We start from the raw sequence: 16,627 nt of genomic DNA, 5'->3' as shown, positions 1-16,627 counted from the left end.
AATTCTTAATAATTATTAATAAAATAACACATTACTACATCCCGTAGTATAAATTAAATTAATTATAATTTCGTTGTTTTTAAACTTGTAGGCACATAATTCTTCAATATAGTTCTAAAAATAATATTTAATTTTGTAACACATTTCAAAATTGTATGGAAAAAGATGAATGATTAGAAGAATTCCCTAGAGTTTCCCACAATACTCATTGTTTCCATGCAACTCATATAAGTGGCTGTACAATACGCTCAATTCATTTTTAAATCAAGCAATGACTTCCTCAAAAAACTCCAAGTTCGTCGTTTGCGGCATTTATTAAATATCAAACCATTCAGCCTTTGCAAATGATATTTCCCAACGCAAGCCTCAAAAATCAATTAGCTGAACGTTCAATTGACTCTAAGCCGAGTCGTTGACATGGGCCTGATAATGAGATTCTATAATCGGTTGTAAACGCCCAGCTGATAATTGTGATCAAGTTTAGCTAAAGCGGTTGCCCACTTTTTGCGAGAATTTCCCATGCCCACACTGTCTGTTCTCGTGCTACGTCATCAAGTGCCCATAGAACCGGTAATCCGAACTCAGCTCGCTTCAGTGGGAAGAAACGCGTGCCTCCATGGAAAAAAGCGGGCAATGCCTCATATCAACTGGGCAGATTGTGACCAGGGGCTTGCAATAAGGGGGCTCCAATCCTCCAACTTTAATCAGGGAAAATTCTCAGATTTTTTATGGGTGGAAACATTAGGAAATATATTTTTTGATACATATAAGTAAGTTTTATGCCTCCGGTAGTCAGTAGCTTGTTACCATACTATTTATAACTCTACAAAATAAATAAATTTATGTAAAAATAGTAGAATTGTAATAAGGATATCTAAAGCTAAGGACATTATTTATAACATTCTGAAACAAATAAAGTAATATTATATTTACAAGTAGAAGTGTATGTATAAATTGAGTTGCACTGTAATTTTCGAAATGTTCTATCGACTAAAAACGAAGTTTACTTTAATTGGATAGAGGCTAAGATGTATGTATGTTGTTTTTAGAATTAGCCATTTTAGTATTTTAAATTAATTGACTAGAAGTATGTATGTGATTCTCAGTGGATTTCCCTTGACTGCTTTCCCCTTCGAGCTCCGCCTCTGTTTTGAGCGGGCTGCCACTCGCAATCGCTTGATCAGTGCGACTTATTGGCGTGCTAATGCCAGGTACGAGTCATGACGTGTTGCTGCCTTTGGCGCGTTGATCTACCAAAGCCCAGAATGCATGGCACTATTTATAGGAGCGCTCAGGCGGCAGCATATAAAACCAGCTAGCCCGATCGAGGAGATCAACAGAGTGCAATAGCCAGTGGAATCGATAGCTCCTCTAGCCGCAGCTGATCCAATAAACAGACCTAGAATGTGGATTCAACTATTTGCAGTTTTGCTGTTAGTGGCAGCACCAGGTGAGTTAGAATGAATTGGTTTGAAGCCTCATAATAACGCATGCATAATTACCTGCAATTAGCTCAAGGCAAGCCCAGTGCAAATGGAGTCGAGGACGACGGCGACTACGAGGCCGAGATGAGCGATTTTATGGGCGCTCTGCCGGACCTCGACGACACACCCGCTGGCATAGGCCAGCGATCGGACATCTCGACGGAGCCGGAGGCGGACGACATTCTGGCCAACCTGGACGACGAGTACGAGGGCGCCAAGCACCACGAGTGGAACAGGTGCGACAAGGATCTCAGCGAGTCGCGGGGCATCGGCAAGTTTCTGGACCTGCCCTTCATCAGGAAGATAGCCAGCAACCTGAACCCGTTCGCCAGCCAGAAGCTGCGCATGCAGTTCTTCCTCTTCAAGCGGGAGTTCCCCGAGTGCGGCAGGGAACTGGATTTCTCGAGCGAGCGCCAGTGGAGGCACTCCGGCTTCAACGCCTCCCTGCCCACCAGGCTGATGATCCACGGTTGGATGAGTCAGTCGCGCGGCTCCTTCAACCGGGATGTGAAGAACGCCTATCTGAGGAGGGGCGAGTACAACGTGATCGTGGCCGACTGGAGTGCCAGCTCGGCCAACATCAACTACTTCTCGGTGGTGAAGCTAATTGAGACCTTCGGAGCCCAGTTGGCCCAGTTCGCCAGGAACCTCAACCGGCAGTTTGGCGCCGACTTCGACAGCATGTACCTCATCGGGCACTCGTTGGGGGCCCAGATAGCTGGTTCGGCGGGAAAGCGACTGAAGCCGGACCAGGTGAACACCATCTTCGCCCTGGATCCCGCGGGTCCCAAGTTTCGCCACCGCAGCACCGAGTTCCGGATCGATCCCACCGACGCCAAGTTCGTGGAGTCCATGCACACCAGTGCCAACTTCGGGTTCCGCCGGCCCACGGGCAGTGCCACCTTCTACCCGAACTATGGAGCCTACCAGCGCAGCTGCTACTATCTGGGCTGCTCCCACATCCGCTCCTACCAGATGTTCGCGGAGTCCATCAACTCGCCCCTGGGCTTCTGGGGCACTCCGTGCACCCGGGACAACGGGCGGTGGCAGTGCGACCAGAGCCAGCGGCAGACCATCCAGATGGCGGGCGAGCCGTCGGTCCACAAGGAGGGCGTGTTCTACGTGAAGACCTCCTCCAGCGACCCCTTCGCCCTCGGCAGGCAGTAGAGCTGGAGTAGATAAAATACATAAGCTATCACAATATAAGTAGTTGTAAGCGCCATTGAATGTGATCAACTTTACCAAATACATGTACAACATTTAAAATCTTAAGCTTCATACTTGAAATGCTTCTTGAACAATGTACCTAAAATAAGAATCCAAAACGACTTTCAGTTACTGTTTTCGAAGTTGAACCAATTTTAAAAATCCTTTTTTTATGAGTTCCAAAAAGTTTTTTAATGATAATGCTGAGTTTTTGACAATCCTAAGAAATTGAAAGCTTTTGAAGTGTTAAAAACCAGAGGCATCGAAGCTCTGACTTTTACAGTTGAATTGAGTTTTTGGAATATTTTTATCGGTAGACACAAAATTTTCTAAAATCGAGCTAAAATGTAGAATTTATAGGGTTATGAAGTCCTCTGCTGCCGCTCTGCCGCTGCTCTAAGCTTCTAGTGCTGGCTATGCAGTTCGACAGATGGCGCCACCTCAACCCCGATTGTTTTATAGGAGTAATACTAAGGTATCTAAGGTATTAAAGGTTGAATCAAGTTTCAAAATCATTTAATGGGTTCCGAAAACAGTTTGGAGAAATTTTTAGCTTTTGAATTGTTGAAAATCAGAGGCATCGAAGCTATGCATTCTACATATATGTACGTACTTTAAAATCCATTAAAAGAATTACTTCTTTAAAGATAATTTCCCTTAAGTTTTAAACAGTTACTAAAGGCCTCTTACTTTGATTTATCAGTTAAGTTTTTGGTATTTTTTGTAATTATTAACTTTAAGATTGCGACAGAAAATAAATGGTATGATATGTAAATTTTATATATTTTATATTTGTATTTAAATTGTAAATTTAGCATTTGTGTGTAAATATAAAAAATGGAACCATAGTGTGCGTCTGATCAAATTTCACATCTCTAGAATCAAACAGATTACAACAATCTAATCAACAGGGAAGTTTAAATCAACCATAAAAGTACTAATTTTGTTCCACATCATGTCTGCCGAAATTGAGGAGCTACTGAAACGCTACCAGAACTATCCGAATGTGGTTGGCGTTATTATTTTGGACCCATTCGCCATCCCCATCAAGACGACCTTGGAGTACACTCTGACCGTGCACTACGCTGCCCTGATCAGCACCTTGACCTACAAGGCGGCCAAAATGGTCTCCAACTTGGACGCGAGCAACGAGCTGATGAACATACGCCTGCGCACCAAGGTGCACGAGGTGATCGTGGTGCCCTCCGAGAACTACATCATCATCGTGGTGCAGAACCCGGGCACCTGATTCACCCAGTTCCAGTTCCAGTTGCAGTTCCAGTTCCATATTCATCCAATAAACCACTCTTCTGTGTTGTTGCCCGATTGCAATTGGCTTTATCTAGTTTTAATTAAAGTTGGAAAGTGTCTGGGCCAATGGCGCATCTTCGGCGGCGTGAAATATGCGACTTGGCGCTGGCTTGGCGTTAATTGCTGCAGATAAATACACGCCGCGTCGCCATAATTACGACAGACAGATTACGGGCCGCACTTAATTGTCCGCCGTAAAGTGTTTGCCGGTATCTCTAATCCGGCCACCGAAGAAGCCACTCCCACCGCCTTAAAAAGCGGCTCCTGCCCGATTTTAATTATTCGGCGACGTTCTGACTCTCAGCCGTTTGCATATTCATTGGTTCTTTTTGCGGAGGCTGGGAAATATTGCATCGCTTTGATTTCCATTATGGCGATTTCACAGATTTTTCGCCCTCCGCCGCAGAAACTTTGGCTGCAATGTGCTCGGCCGAGGCCAGATAAGCTATCCGAGCCGGTTATAAAAGCGGTCCAGCCGAGGAAAAAGATCCAAAGTGAATTTAATCCCATTTCTCTGGAGAAGGTGTTCTGCATTTTTTATTGGCTGATCAAGGGTAGACATCATTTTTGCAACAGGTAAATGGTCTGTTTTCCGTGCGTTTAATAATATTAAATAACAATTTATATGTCAATAATTATTATTTATTATATTAATAAATATTCGTTAAGGAGCAGGGATATAAATAAATATATAATATTATTTTTAGAAAATTATTTTTTTAAATATGCCTGTTAATCTCTTAATCTTTTTAATAGTAAATGTTTATATTTTTCATATGTATTAATATACATATTATATTATTTTATATTTAACTTTTTTTTTGGGGGTTAAAAAAAATCTAACTCTTAAGCCACTTGTTTAATACGGAAACAAAATATTACATTTTATAAAAAAAACAAAAGTTTACAACAGTTTGTAAAAAGTTCTGTTTACCGAATGCACAATTTCTTCTACACTCGAAATTAAGGGAAAAAATAAAAAAAAACTGATTATACTTTAGATATGCTTTAATATTAAGTGCTCCTCACAAAAGCAGATTTCTTACTTTTTTGACTTTTAATTAAAGAAAAGTGTGTTTATTTTAAATTTTTTGGTTGAAAATCACAGATGTGTGAGTGTACATTTTTTGCGATCAAATTTACAAATACTATTATATATACCCTAAATTTTATAATCACCCTATCCATGCAAAAATTTGACATTAGATTTTGGAGGCCTCTAGCATTCTGGGAACATATATTTTATTTCTATTTCAGGTTTCGGACTGTAAAGAACTCTAAAAAACCAAAAAAAAAAATAGCAAAATTTCATATTTAAATTTCCAAAATTGTTCAAGTCGAATTTTTCCTTTAAAAAATGGAGTACGGAAACGGTATGCAATATGAAGGTTACGGACAGGGTGGCGAAGTAAGTGTAACTTTATTTCATTCTTGTCCACCTTAATATTTTTTTCTGAATATACAGGGTTATGAAATGAACTATGACCAGATGGGTCGTGGCCAGGGATATGGCCAGGAGCAGAGTGGCTACGGGCAGGAGTCTAGAAGCTTCCAAAGCGGATCCGCTGCCCTTGGAGGCCCTGGGTATCGCAGTCCCCTGCGGTACAACAAAATGCTCCGCGAGATGAACTCCCGCAACGGACTTTAGTAAGCAGATCCGATGGCATTTCTTTTGGAAATTGTCCCCTCTAATGATCCATTTCTTCCCCAGTTCGCCCATGGAGCAGCAGCGGGGCGGTGGACAGGGAGACTACTATAACACTTTGCCCGGCCTAGGCGGCGCTGAAGGTCAATCGTACCAGTCCCGTAACAACGGAAACTCTTACTTCTAAAAATTGTTGTGATCATTCAGCGTGTGGAAATAATGGCTTAAAAATTTAACGTGTCGCTCACAAAATAAATTTTAACGTGATTAAAACTGAGAACTCTAGCATTTATATTAGCGGATCAATTCTTATAAAATGTATGCGACACTTAAAGAACGCTCTATTTCTAGTAAGCTATTCAAGAACCAAGTTAAGCTGAAATAAAAATTAAATTACTTTAAAATCAAAGTAATGGCTTAAAAGTTTTACGCATATAATTCGAAATGCAAATGTTTTAAAGAATATTTAATTTTTTTAATAGCTGGCAGATCTGAATTTTGTGGCCTTGATTGATTATTTTGTAATCTTGTTTACTTGGGAGTAACAGAATGAATATTTATTTTTCTCAGCGAGATTAAGCGGGATGTTACATTTTTTTTGCATTCTGGCTGGTTAGGATCGCGTTGCTATATATGTTACGGCAAGCATATTTTTCAGTCCTATTTGCTAATAACGTTCTAATAAGTAATAATTTTTTGATTTATGTTACTGCGGCCAATAATTACAGGATAAGGGCTTAGACTTCAACCAAATCCCTTCAGTTTATAAAATTCCAAATAAATAGGCTTTATGTAATCTAGTGTTGTTTTAATTTTTTGTGTCAAATTCTAACAATTTTTTTAACGAAAACAATCAGAAAAAATTTTTGAAATTATAGCAAAATTTTTGTTGTAAAAACTTTGTTTAGCAAAAATGGACCTTGATTATTCTACGTATGCTCAGGTTTTAGGCTTCTCCAATATGCCAACTCCCGAAGAATACTATCCGGAGGTAAGCGTTATAAAGTGTTCGGGATCAGGTACTATAACATGGTTTTAATGCTTAGATGAGGTGTGGCATGCAGCAACAGCAACAGTAGTAATACAATTACTTTGACCAGGGACCCAGCCAGATGTCCACTCATCAGCCCCATTCAGCTCCTATCCGAAGCAGGTACCATCAGAGCCATCAGGGGGCTATGGAGGTGTCCGATGGCTTCCAGGCCAACTCCTATTCACCAGTTCGCTATCAATCTACCAGTGCAGCCGCATATCGCGGCATGGTGCAAGAACAAAGGCGAGCCAAGGAAATGATGTCCCGCAATGGGTTGTAGTACGTAAGGCACTTACATACCTTTAACTCTGAATAACCCAATCTAATTTGATTTATATTCAGATCACCCAATGAAGTCTCCGAGACCTGCTACATTTCTTTGTGGTGAAAATTTGTATTAGTTTAATATATTTCCTTTATACATATATTAAAGTGTAAATATGGTCTTTTTTGCGTAGTTTTGTGAAGCCACTTATCTTTTTTTCTGTTAAACTTAACAACTGAAATTTATTTAAAAAAACACAGGATTCATCTATACTTTCCGTTCATATTTAAAAACTGCTCTACACTTTAGACAAAGCATATAAGCAAAACAGTTGACACTGCTTGAGGGTAATTAACGTGTGTTTTATGGCCATTTGCCACTGCATGGAACCACACGCAACCGTCAACCCATCCCGATCCACCCACCACATCACACAGTGTACTTGGACCCACCCAGGAATCGGGGGAGGACAGAAGTGGTTGGCTCAAGTCGCCCAAACCAAACAGAATGCAATGAAGGATTAAAATAAGAAAGATGTGCAAATAAAATATTTTACAAAGCGGACAACGAGGACAACTTTTTGTCCTTTGGAGGTGGCAAGTGGGCGTGGGCGTGGGCGTGGGTGTGGGTGTGGGTGGGTGAGGGTCCGAAATGTGAACGGAACATGTCGATGTGGAGTGGGGACGGCACTGAAACACAGACAGCGGCGGACTGGGCAGGGGACCTCGACCAACAATGGCAATCCGACTGAAGCTTCAACCAGAAGTTGCACCACTCGGGGATCGTGTAGATGTGGATGTGAGCGTGGATGTGGACGTGGATGGCGTTCCGGAGAGGGGTCGGGATTGCATGGTAGCATTGTCAAAATAAATCAATCGGTTTTATGTTGTTTTCTGGAATTTCGGTTTTGTTGCTTTGCTATTTTGTTGCCCGCCGCCGTCGACATCAGGATGCCCCGGTGTGGAACAGTTGCAGGAGCTGCAGGACCAAGAACAACAGCTCCAGCTTGCGGTGGCATAAATCAGTTGGCCGTTGGACCCATTTATGAAAGGATAAACCCAGCAAACACACACCCTGGGGAGCCCCGAGGTGAGATGGGGGGTGGCAGCTCATAAAAATGCATAAGTTACAAAAATTGTGTAGGTATGTTAAATAAAAACACAAATTTTTAACTGGCGCCCAGTCCGGCTGGAAATTTCTGATTTATCTCGAAAGGAATTAAGATGTCTCAAAAGTTCCAGCGGGCCACATTAAAACATCATCCAAGGAGAGACGCCACACTAAAGTGGGAAGGGCAAACAAACCCTCGCCGCTCGAATTCCTCCTATCAGCTCCTCATAATCGTTCACACTTCCTCTGCCGGCAACTTTGGCTTTGTGGCTGGAGTTCGGGGTTCGGGGCCAGATGGTTTAACGAAACTTTACTGCATCTCTTTGGACGCGTCTAAAGTGATTTCCTTTTAGGATTTTCAAAAACTTTCACCAAAGGTAAGTAAACATCGCCCGCCCCACCACACATGAATCGCAGTCCGAGTCCTTGGCCATGTGGGCGGTGGGCGGTGAGCGTTGGGCGTTGGGCGGTCCTGCTCTAATGAAGCACATTTCGCCGGCGCATTTGCCTCGACTCTTTAATCCCTAATAACTTTTAAGCAAGTGACTTTACTACGCACACAAAATGTCCAAATTCATCATCTTTGTGTTGGCATTGAATGTGGGGACAGGACGGAGTTGTTTGCTGCTGGGTCCTGTGAGCAAGCCCAAGGATTTAGCCTTAATTCTGAGTCCTTGGTCTTACGAAATGTCAGTTCATTAGCAAATTAAAATTTCGGAACAACAAAAACCCATAGATCTTTTTAGTTTACTGTACGCGTTTACATTAATTGTAACGCATTTTTTGGCGAATAAAAATAAAAATCAAACTACAAACCATCCAATGATTATCCAGATATTTTCATTAATTGCACCAATAGAAATAGTCTACGAGATTAAAATTTTAACTGCGTCACTTAGGTCGTTATTCTTAGTGTTATTTTATTTCCAACAACTTTTTCCCCCCAGAGAAATGAATGTTTATGCGTTAAATTAAAATTGCGTGAAAAATGTGACCCGAAGATGGTCGAAAAAGGCAACGAAAGTTACGAAATTGTTTTTAAATTAAGATGGCAATATTCCCAAGTCCAAGGAAACTCCTCGACTAAAAAGAACCAACAAATTGGGGGAAAGAGGGCTAAACTTATGTTTCTTGCCTGTCGGCCGAGCGAAATTTGATTATGTTCGCGGTTACACTTCATTCGTCGTGATGTCTTCCAACCACCAACCACCATTCACCGCCCACCACCCACCTGCATCCCCCCCAGAAGTTGACATAAATTGTTAAAAGTCTCCCTCCCGAGGCTCAATTTGTTGTTTCCCCAGCAAGGAATTTATGCGATCAATTAAATTTTTTAAATGACCGAAGAAGAAAAGTTCTTTTCGTTTTTTTAATTTTCATAAATTTAACTTAAAACTTGCGCGCTCACTTCCCTAGTAAATGCGTTCTTATGGCTGCTTAATGTGTCAAGTTTGTTGTGTACGTTGTCTTCGAGAGTTATGAAAATGATAATCAGATTTTATGATGATTAGAAATTAGAAATTTAGAGCCGGCGATGAGAATTTATTGTAAATGAGCATAAACCTGCAGGGGAGTGGCCGAGTGGAGGGGAAAAATGTGTCCAGCGAAAGTAAATCAAATGTAAATCATCGACAGCCAAAAGAAGCACCGGACAAACTTTCATCTTTGGCGGAGCCAAAAATGAAATACAACACATTCTGGGGGAAACCTTTACAACTAAATGTGGATAATCTGTAAGTTTGCCTTTATCCCAAATTTATGGGAAACTGGGTGGAGTTTTCTCTCATATTGTTGTTGTGCTTTTTCTTGGGTGCTGCTCCCTCTGTATAGTTTTTCCCTCTGGCGCTTTTCCTTCCCCGCACACACCCCACCACACTCCCTTGACCACCTCTCGTTTCTCCTCCGTCTATCTTTGCCAGCAAGTGAAAAACGCAGCCCGCAACTAAAACATGCGCATTCAATGGGTGAAGCCGCTCTTCCCACCCACTTTTCCACTTTTCCACCCCGGCAACCCTTCTTCAGCCCGACTCTGTGCTGCTGCAATTCATTTCCAGCAGGCGTGTGTGTGTGTGTGCGGAGATTTACCGTTTTATACTTGACATTTCCAAAAGTTTAAGTTTTAATTTATGACACCGCCGCTTTCTATACGAGGCGACAAGCTAAATATGAGCGAATGGGGCGTCCTTAAACAGGATATCTAGCCATTGTCGCTGCCTTCCGACTCCAAGAGCTCAAGAAACGTTTTCAATGGCTAAAGGATCTTTACAAAGCCGTTGTCCGGTTCTTTGGTGTCCTTTTACTTGCCAAGAATTAGCTGCTAAAGATACAAAACTCTAAGGTAGTCGGCGGAGATGCTCAAATTTTTTCTTCTCTTGCCCAAATCAAGAAAGGAACAAACACTGGAAAGCCGAAGCTTATTCACCCTTTCGGCTATTACAATTATGCTATTTCGATTCTGTACGATGATGCTATATGTCCGATTAATACAAAAAACCGTTGTTCTAATAAACCATATATCTAAGTATATTCAAATACTTGTTCATGTATATTTCGGATTAGTTCTATTCCATATTCTAGGGGATACCTTTACCGGCTCGATCCGACTTATACACTTCCTGCAATTGAAATAAAACTATTGGGAAAGTTTCATTTGCATATAAAACTGAGAGGACAAACATACACAAGTAGATCGACTCTTCCAGTGATACCGATAAAGATTGTATAAACTTTATATATCAGTTATATTTCTTGTCTTAAGAAATATTTTTCTTGCTTACATAATATTTCTTTTGTATTAGGAATAAAAATTTGTGTTTTGAAGAAATTATATTTCCTAGGTCTTTTCCATTTTTAAGAATGAAATCACCATTAATTTACGAAACATTTTTTCTTCAAATAAAGCTGAAAAGTCATCCAAAATTCAAATGCGATTTTTCGTGACTTTAGGGTGAAAACTTGAATGAGTGTATGGTTGAAAACGTCTCCTTTACTGCGTTTCAGACTATAAACTGAAAATATAGTGCCTTCTGCAGGGCTATAAATAAAGAACGCAGTTTTTGTAATGAATTCATTGTGATTTGCTAATAAAAGCTCTTCATCAGGATTTTAAGATCTTAGGTTATACTTACAATTCGAAAATGTTTATATATAGGTAAAGGAGACGATCATTGGGATTCAAGAGACGCATGAGACTACGAGGCTCAAAAGGTTTAGGAGATGTAATGGAAATGTAGAACCCTATGCATTATTTTTAAGTTTCAAGGTTTTAAGGCTTTGGAACTTCAATATTGGAACAAAAAACCAAAAGCCGAATACACAAGCCGAATACATTTTATAAGTGTCTTACTTTTCAAAAACCTTCATTTAGATATTATAATACTGCTGATTGGCGACCCAACTATGTTTACCGTATAAGCTGCGATAAAATTATTTACATTTTTTACTTCCGGTTAGGAAATATTTTCCATCAGTTTGAAATCACCGCATTGTGGCTCGGACTTTTCTCATCAAGGAACATGTAATTTGCATTTGCGAGTCCGAAATGAACTAATAAACACGGCGGAACCCGAGTCAACAAATTGTCGACTTGTGCACCGACCCCCCGACGGAGGTCAGAGTTCCAATTCCATTCCAAAGTGGGGGCGAAGTGTCCGCTGGCACACGGTTAATAGGCACGGCCGCGAGTTCTTGGCTCAAATTGGAAGTTATTCAAGGCGAAAGGTCGGAGACGAGAGCCACTGGGGCCAACCCATCGCTTCGAGGATGGCCAGAGCTGTGGCTGGCCTATGAGCCTGGTGGCGGAAATTGTTACACGATGCCAGAGCCGGGAAAGCCAACCACAACAGCAGCAGTTATTGCCGTCGTGGCTATGGCTGCTTTTTTTCTGCAAATAAGATTCGAAAAGTTTATGCCGCGGACTGTCACGAGGCTGTGGAAAATGAAGCCGAAAGGGGAGTGCCCCCAGCGACCTGCGTGTGATTCGCTTAGGAAAAACTGCCTCCCCTCCGTGAATATTTAACAAGCGGCAGGAAGCGGAAACCGAAAAAGCGCCAGTGTTGCTCAGTTTAATCTATTTCCTGCCCGGTCCAGGCCCGATCCCTGCAATCTTTAAAAACACGAATTTACAAGCAAACTTAACTTAGTTACAGGGAGACAAGAAATTGCCTCTGGAGTAAATTCATTCTAAACATTTGTTTCGCACTACTTGCGGCTGCTTTTATGCGCCGCAATGGAACTTCATTTCGGGCTGGCGCAAGATGGCCCATGAAAATGCGCGGTTAATATTGTCCACGAAACATTATGCAGAAGCGGAAGCTAGTTTTGCATTGATATGATTACTTCTTCAACTGATGCTTAGAGGGACTGGGCAGAATATATTGTGCAAAGTGGTTTGGTTCTTCGGTATAAGAGGGGGTTCAAAGAAAGTTAGAAGCTGAGCAGCTGCTTCTGCTAAAATCCTTCCGGTTAGAAGTAATAGAAAATGTGCACAGAGAATATTAATAAAGTACATAACACTCAATCTGAGAATATCTAGATGTAAGAACAAAAGACGCAGAACTATCTTCTTTAAAAAGGCCAATTCGTATTTTAAGCAAGTATTTGCGGTTATTTTTAGAAATGATTAACAGCTACATAAATAAGCAATAATAAAATAAAAACAAAAACAAACGGAAAACAAAAAAAAAATCACCCAACTCGAAGTGAACTGGGAACCTCAAAACCTTGGGTGTTGACTTCCGGGTCCGGACATCTCAGTCCGCTAGACTACTGATGTTTAATTCACTTTGGCTGATTTTTATTCAGAACATATCCTCAATTTAAGTATTTTTTCTTTAAATTTGAGTTCTTGGGCAAAGTCAGTACTCAAAATAAGTATATCCTCAAGTTGAGAATTCAAATTCTCAATTTCTGAACGTCAGAATTTTCTCTCTGTGGTGTTTAAAAAGTATGATTTTTTATAGCTTTTACTTATTTCACAGAGTCGTAATTAGCAGCGATCAATTTAATATTAATTTCAATATTTGGTTTAACATTAAATATTCAATATGATTAAAGTATAACAAGAAGTTTAATTTATGAACCACAATGGATCATAAATAAAAGGTAACATTTTACTAAACCTTAAAATCGCCATCGAATATTTCGTAATTGTACAAACGTTTAAATATATATGTACAAATGAAAAAATATTTTTTTTTTCACAAAAATTGAAAGTCTAAAATCTTAAAAATGTATTAAATCAAACAAGGGGTCTAAAAAGACTTTTAAGTGGTTTCTCTTTGAATTAAATCGATACAGATTAACAGATATTTTCCAATAAGACTTATGTTTTAGCCGACACTTGCTGACGTGCTTACTCTTATTCTGTCAGATAAATGCAAATCGAAGCCTTCCCAGTGAAAGAATCTTTACCTATTGTTCGCCAAATCTCACCGTCTATTATACTCTGCTCGCTCCACAAATCTCGTTCGAAAAACAGCACACCCACAAACTATTTTATTTGTTTTGCGAATTTTGCGAACGAGTGCGCATTTCTGGTGGATGAGAAGTACACGGGGATGCCCAAACTCCAAACTCCAAGCTTCGGAGAAGAAGACAAACGCCAAGTGCAAGGCAGGAGCAGCAGCACGAACCGAAGATGAAGTTTATTTTATGACCCTGGCACCCGAGCCAAGAAGGATCTGGAGTCCTTTTGCCAGCCAGACATTGCATCAGCCAAGTGGGCACATAAGTGGGCTGCCTGGGTGGAGCTCCGTTCCACACGTGTGTGTAATCAAATAATTTACCAAAAATCGAGAAATTATTACGAGCGAATTTTTACAAATTCATTTTCCACTTTTGCCAGACCGCCAGCGGAATCGCCCCACAAACACAAAGGCATTTGGAAAGTTGCTCGCACTGAATGCAAAGTGGCTGCTACACCCAGAAAAACGTAGCAGAATTATTAAAAACAGTAAACTCTATAAAAAACTATTTATTTAAGAAAAAAACGTACTAATTAAAAACGAGATAATTCCGTTCTTAAAATTAGTGGACTAGGAGTAAGTATCTTGAAACACCAATCACTGGGTATGTCATTCAGATCCCGGGTTCAAAACCCAGACAAATTAATAAATTTAATATTTTTTTAATTTTTTTTTTTGCTAACGTCTTGCTTTTATTTACATTTTTTATCTAGTTGGCCTCAAAAGAATAGCTAATGAAAGCTATTTGATTGCAAACATATTACTTTGAATTCTCCTACGTGAACAAAATAAGTATGCGTTTCTGCTTTCTAATTTCATATGGAATCAAAGTAAAAGGGAAAAAAAGAGAAAGAGACAAAACAATATTTTTTTTTGTAAATTCTTGCAAAAATGTTCTATGTACTTCAGTTGTTCACTTTCACAACATAAATTAAGAAACTTTCATACGTGAATAAAGAATTTTTGGTACTCCAACCAATATTATTCGTTCTTCCTTCTAGTATTTTTGAGTACTTGAACTGAGAACGTTCATTCTCAAATTCTGAATTTTGAGATTGAATAGTTCGTAGTGGAATATTTTTTTCGTATTTGAATCAAAGCTCGAATTTACCCTACTTTTGAAACCGTTCGTACTTTACTTGTCACCGAAATACTGCATTGTTTTCTTTGAGTGTACTCCTTAAACATTCCCATTCCCATTTCCAATCCCGATCCCCTCCAGCCTGGAGGATGTGTGGATATTCCGGCATTTTGGCGGCATGCCCCTTTTGTTTATTTCTTTGAGATGCGGCAACGAACAAACGGGCTACTCATACCGCCGGGGTCTCCAGTTTTGACTGTGCAAACTACTCGACTCCATTCTGCAGTTGCATTCCAAGCAAATCGCCTGGGATGCGGGGCTATGGACACTGGGATTGGTTTCCAGTGGGGCGGTAGGTGCGGCTGTTTGAACACGTGTGGGAGCCTGGATCGTATCAATTGTGTGTGATGGTCAAAAGTCATTTCAACAGCACTAAATTATTATTATCTTCAAGAAGTTTCACATGCTCGACAATCATCCAAAATACTCGGTCAACATTGCGGTGCGGAGCGGAGCGGGAAAGGGCACCAATGAGCACCAGCACCCATGGCCACTGCAGTACAGGAAGCTTTCATAAGGGATACTTTGGATTTGTGTAATGGCATGGAATGTTTTGATGCTTGCCCAAAACTTTGTTTGGAAAAGCGTCGTGGGAAGGGTGTATCCCGTTTAATGTCTATTGTAGAGAATAAGGAAATAAGTATTCTTTGGTACAGTATTTTGAACCGAATGTTTAATTCATTTAGTTATTATCATAAGAACGACTTTTTAATATGGTATTGCATGAAAAACCAAATCAAATTTCGGTGTTGGTTACTGATACGGTTACAGCCAATATAACTATTTAGACAACATTTTTTGTTTCGCTTGCGGTTACGGTACCGCAACCAAAAAAAATTGAGGTTAACGGTATTGTACCGGTTTAAATAAAGTTAATTGTTACATTTGTTTTTTGTTTCTGTTTTTATAACTTTCTATTAGTGCAAGGAATTAATGATAGAGGAATACGGTTTCTGCACGTAAAATGGGTGAAGTTTTAAGAAGCAAGGAGTTTAATTACTTGTAAATTCAGTATTTTTATTTTATTTTATTTCGTTTTTGGTTTCAATGCCGGTTTAGATTAGGTAATGCCGGTTTAGAATAACGGTAACGAAACCGGTTGGATACCCTGTTGAACTGTATAGATTTTTGTAAAATTTGTGCTTAAAACTGATTATATATAGTTCCGAATATTTTTAACACATGCCCCCTGAGCTATTTAGTTTTATATAGTTTCATGCTAAACACACCTAATCCCAAGTCTGTTTATAGCTACACAATGCTGAAATAACAATAATTTAAATGGCAATTACTAGAGAATTCCACGAAGTTGTTTAGCCCGAAACGACTTCCCCCCACTTTTCAATTGCATATTTTCAATTTCCATTAAATCCAAAAGAAAAGTGTAGCAATTAGTAAATGCAAAAAAAATCATAAAGCCAAATGGCGTCAAAAAACGATTCGAAACCAGAAATGTAAAATCTAATAGAAAATGCATCTCGAATACAACAACAGACGCAATTTGCAAATGGAAATTGTTTTTGTCTAGTGTGCCGAAAAAACACCAGTGAAAAGTATCTTCTTCAGCTGTGGTTTTTGCCATTCAATTTCTTGACTCTTTCACTCCAGCTAATTTCATCTCTAATGTCATCTAGTTGTTATTAGATATTTTTTGGGTTTCCTTTTTTGTTGCGTTATGGCAGCTGACGCTAAGTGCCGCTAATTGAAATTTCGTTTACAGTTTTAATTGGCCTTGCTTGGTTTTGGGAAATGGCTGAAAAGGAGACTCTTCTCTTTTACCCTTTTTTTAAATTAGCTTATTAATATTTTTGGTGCACGGCAATTAGAAGCAACTGGCTGGGATTGCAATGCAATGCTGCTAATACAGGAAGGGGCTTAGAGCTGTGAAGATTTGAGTTTCCCACAACCTATAATGGTGCTTTGAATCTAAATCTGATCAAAATGAAATCGGATTATGCTTAAAACAA

General features: G+C 39.9%; 4 protein-coding genes across 7 annotated transcripts; all 4 read left to right on the top strand.

Annotated features, from left to right (window-relative positions):
• Positions 1–1,025: 1,025 nt before the first annotated feature.
• LOC128253333 (phospholipase A1) lies at positions 1,026–3,243 on the top strand. The gene is made up of 2 exons (XM_052981653.1): positions 1,026–1,450; positions 1,513–3,243. The coding sequence occupies exons 1-2, from the start codon at positions 1,405–1,407 to the stop codon at positions 2,649–2,651; spliced, it is 1,185 nt and encodes a 394-aa protein (XP_052837613.1). The 5' UTR covers positions 1,026–1,404; the 3' UTR covers positions 2,652–3,243.
• A 314-nt stretch (positions 3,244–3,557) lies between these two features.
• On the top strand, positions 3,558–4,022 carry LOC128253367 (dynein light chain roadblock-type 2). The gene has a single exon (XM_052981715.1). It carries the CDS (start codon positions 3,646–3,648, stop codon positions 3,937–3,939), a length of 294 nt encoding a protein of 97 aa, XP_052837675.1. The 5' UTR covers positions 3,558–3,645; the 3' UTR covers positions 3,940–4,022.
• A 1,219-nt stretch (positions 4,023–5,241) lies between these two features.
• On the top strand, positions 5,242–5,926 carry LOC128253368 (shematrin-like protein 2). Its single transcript, XM_052981716.1, has 3 exons — positions 5,242–5,409; positions 5,467–5,648; positions 5,713–5,926. The coding sequence occupies exons 1-3, from the start codon at positions 5,359–5,361 to the stop codon at positions 5,831–5,833; spliced, it is 354 nt and encodes a 117-aa protein (XP_052837676.1). The 5' UTR covers positions 5,242–5,358; the 3' UTR covers positions 5,834–5,926.
• A 522-nt stretch (positions 5,927–6,448) lies between these two features.
• LOC128253383 (uncharacterized) lies at positions 6,449–7,144 on the top strand. Of its 4 annotated transcripts, none has more exons than XM_052981731.1 (3): positions 6,449–6,665; positions 6,747–6,962; positions 7,022–7,130. In XM_052981731.1, the coding sequence occupies exons 1-3, from the start codon at positions 6,560–6,562 to the stop codon at positions 7,078–7,080; spliced, it is 381 nt and encodes a 126-aa protein (XP_052837691.1). In that variant the 5' UTR covers positions 6,449–6,559; the 3' UTR covers positions 7,081–7,130. The 4 variants fall into 4 exon arrangements, 3 of the variants coding, with proteins under 3 accessions (XP_052837691.1, XP_052837692.1, XP_052837693.1); XM_052981732.1 differs by having other exon boundaries at positions 6,450–6,665; positions 6,747–6,958; positions 7,022–7,144; XM_052981733.1 differs by having other exon boundaries at positions 6,453–6,637; positions 6,747–6,958; positions 7,022–7,144.
• Positions 7,145–16,627: the final 9,483 nt, after the last annotated feature.

This window comes from Drosophila gunungcola (genome assembly GCF_025200985.1).
Source record: "Drosophila gunungcola strain Sukarami chromosome 2L unlocalized genomic scaffold, Dgunungcola_SK_2 000008F, whole genome shotgun sequence".
In the NCBI taxonomy this organism is placed as follows: Eukaryota; Metazoa; Arthropoda; class Insecta; order Diptera; family Drosophilidae; genus Drosophila; species Drosophila gunungcola.
The sequence above is the reverse complement of the archived record's forward strand: the minus strand, read 5'-3'. Positions and strand labels throughout refer to the sequence as shown.

What these genes read in the sequence shown, in the direction of transcription:
- LOC128253333 (XM_052981653.1), top strand. Translation starts at nt 1,405, where the DNA reads ATGTGGATTCAACTATTTGCAGTTTTGCTGTTAGTGGCAGCACCAG. An exon ending in GCTGTTAGTGGCAGCACCAG is followed by an intron (nt 1,451 to 1,512) that starts GTGAGTTAGAAT and finishes ACCTGCAATTAG; the next exon opens with CTCAAGGCAAGCCCAGTGCA.
- LOC128253367 (XM_052981715.1), top strand. Translation starts at nt 3,646, where the DNA reads ATGTCTGCCGAAATTGAGGAGCTACTGAAACGCTACCAGAACTATCCG.
- LOC128253368 (XM_052981716.1), top strand. Translation starts at nt 5,359, where the DNA reads ATGGAGTACGGAAACGGTATGCAATATGAAGGTTACGGACAGGGTGGC. An exon ending in GTTACGGACAGGGTGGCGAA is followed by an intron (nt 5,410 to 5,466) that starts GTAAGTGTAACT and finishes CTGAATATACAG; the next exon opens with GGTTATGAAATGAACTATGA. An exon ending in AACTCCCGCAACGGACTTTA is followed by an intron (nt 5,649 to 5,712) that starts GTAAGCAGATCC and finishes TTTCTTCCCCAG; the next exon opens with TTCGCCCATGGAGCAGCAGC.
- LOC128253383 (XM_052981731.1), top strand. Translation starts at nt 6,560, where the DNA reads ATGGACCTTGATTATTCTACGTATGCTCAGGTTTTAGGCTTCTCCAAT. An exon ending in TATAAAGTGTTCGGGATCAG is followed by an intron (nt 6,666 to 6,746) that starts GTACTATAACAT and finishes TACTTTGACCAG; the next exon opens with GGACCCAGCCAGATGTCCAC. An exon ending in CCCGCAATGGGTTGTAGTAC is followed by an intron (nt 6,963 to 7,021) that starts GTAAGGCACTTA and finishes ATTTATATTCAG; the next exon opens with ATCACCCAATGAAGTCTCCG.